General features: G+C 39.1%; 1 protein-coding gene across 1 annotated transcript; it reads right to left on the bottom strand.

The window, feature by feature from the left end:
- Positions 1-575: 575 nt before the first annotated feature.
- LOC145679163 (uncharacterized) lies at positions 576-1121 on the bottom strand. Its single transcript, XM_081749754.1, has one exon. The coding sequence runs from the start codon at positions 1119-1121 to the stop codon at positions 576-578; it is 546 nt and encodes a 181-aa protein (XP_081605880.1).
- Positions 1122-2585: the final 1464 nt, after the last annotated feature.

Here is a 2585-nt window from a genome sequence, read left to right as displayed (position 1 = left end):
CTTTTAACTCAAGTACAGCTTTCACAATGTCCCTATTATGCCTAATTCCTTCTTTATTGTACATATGCTCGAGGTATTTAACTTCATGTACCTTATATTGTAGTTTATCAGGATTGAACTTAATGTTCAATTTTCTTGCTCTCTCTAGCACTACATTGATGATTTGATCGAGTTCTTTTTCAGATTCTGCCCCTATTAAAAGATCATTAAAATAGACGACTACTCCAGGAATATCTCCAAAGCATATTTAATTTAATTTCTGGAACACTTCTGGAGCTATGCTTAGGCCAAAAGGTAGCCTTAAAAACCTCCAACACCGATACGATGAGCTAAACGTACACAATCTACTTGCATCTTCACCAAGCTCAATGGGATAGAAGCCATCTTTCCAATCTAGAATAATGTACACAGATTTTTTATTTAACCTTGCACTAACTTCTTCCACAGTAGGAATTATTGAATAATTTCGTTTAAGAGCTTTATTTAGATCTTTAGGATCTAAACACAATCTTAGAGACCCATTAGGTTTTCCAACTATAACTAGATTGCTTGCCCAACCCGTTGGATTTCCTTCTTTACAAATAGTTCCATCTTTTTTTTTCTAGTTTTTCAATTACTTGCTTCAGTTTAGGCTGTATACTTAGCGGCACCCTTCTTGGTGGCTTTGCAACAGGTTTTGCGTTTTTATCAACTTCTACGTGTAGTTTATCCTTGTAATTGCCAATACCTTCAAATACATCTTTATTTTGCGTTACAAAACTACTCTTGGCCATTGTTGCTACAATGTCAACAGGTACTCTTTGTATTAAATATAACTTCGTGCAAGCACTTATGTCTAATAACGGCTTGGCTGCGTTACTTACACCTTCAACTATTACAAAATCTAAGTATTCATCCGCATTTTTTGACGTACAGTGTAAGTTTACAACACCTACGGGTTTAATTTTATGGTCACCGTAGACTTCCAACAACATTTTGGTAGGCCTAACCTTAAATTGTTGATGTATGCGTTTAAATTCTCTTATTGGAAGCACATTGACCTCTGCACCTGTGTCCAACTTTAATGTGATCTGTTTATCTTCCAACTGAATAGTTTCTTCCCATTCTTGCCTCGCTGGCATTACAGCATTAATGTGAGATATTGACACTTCTAATAAATACAGTACATCACTTGTATCCTTAGCTTCCACTACTTCTTCCTGTATGCACTAGACTTGTTTAGCCTTGCACCCCACTGCAAAATGTTTAAACTGTTGACACTTTCTGCATTGTTTACCGAACGTTGGGCACTGCGCTTTCTTACGTACTGTGTTGCCCTTCTTACACTTGTACTCATTATTGTGAAAACGCGGGTTCCTTGCACTTTGCTCTTTGTACTTATTTTTGTCCTCTCCTGTTGTCCACGCTTTTCCTGGCGGAGCTGACTGTTTCCCACTTGCACTTTTTCTTCTTATTTCACTAACTTGTTTGTTTTGTATGGTATCCGCTTGTTTGCTCAATTCCGCTGCACGTCCCATATCAATAGCCTTATATAGTGGCAGTTCTTCTGCACGCAATATTCTTTCCTGTAATACCTTATCACGCATTCCCAACACAATACGATCTCTCATTCCACTGTCTGTTTGGTCACCAAATTCACACGTCTTAACCAGTTTCTTTAAATCAGTAACGAATGAGTCAAACGGTTCTCCTTCATCTTGCAACCGGGAGTTAAAAACATAACGTTCTACGACCACGTTTTTCTGGGGATTGAAGTAAGTTTCGAAAGTTTACTTCGCACTTCGTTTTGCGTTCTTCATTTGTCTTAAAAGTATTGTAAATTTCCATTGCTTCTTCACCAACTACATTCAGTAACATTGCAACTTTGGTGGCACTGGGCTTTAAATCTTGGCCGCTTGCAGTCATATAAGTATCAAAATTTTGTTTGAATTTTGTCCAATTCTCACACAAATTACCGGTAAGACAAAGTTCCTTCGGGAGTTTCGCTGACTGCATTTTGGCTAGATGACAGTCGTACTGTTAAAAGATGACCGACTGCGACATGTATCGTTTGCTATGATCATTAATTAATACACTTAAGTGTATTACACAAGAACGTATTTATTAATAATTTCTAATTCACATTACAGCGAGCACACATTACATCATCCGACCACCACCTGTGCTGTCACAGACTATATCATAACTTCACAGTGTCAATTAGGGATGCGCACGAGTCGAGTCGAGTCGAGATTTAAGCCTGACTCGACTCGAAAATATGTTGCTGTCTCGACTCTACTCGAATTCGAGACGAGACGTCTCGACATTCGAGTCGAGACAAAATATACGAGTTAAAATATACACACACAGCCAGACCATTATGACTACCTACCTAATTGTTAGTATGTCCACTTTTTGGCACGAATAACAACGGCAACGCGTCTTGGCATAATCGCAATGTTCCTCGGTGGGCCGCTGGAGAGAGTTGGCACCACATATGCACACACAGATCATCTAATTACCGTAAATTCTGGGGAGGGGGTGATGCGCTCTCACGTCACGTTCAATCACATCCCAGGTGTGATCGATTGGGTTCAGATCCGGAG

The sequence above is a fragment of the Thermobia domestica genome, chromosome 2, assembly GCF_964235325.1.
Source record: "Thermobia domestica chromosome 2, izTheDome1.hap1.1, whole genome shotgun sequence".
Taxonomy (NCBI): Eukaryota; Metazoa; Arthropoda; class Insecta; order Zygentoma; family Lepismatidae; genus Thermobia; species Thermobia domestica.
This window is presented reverse-complemented; position numbering and strand designations above follow the sequence as displayed.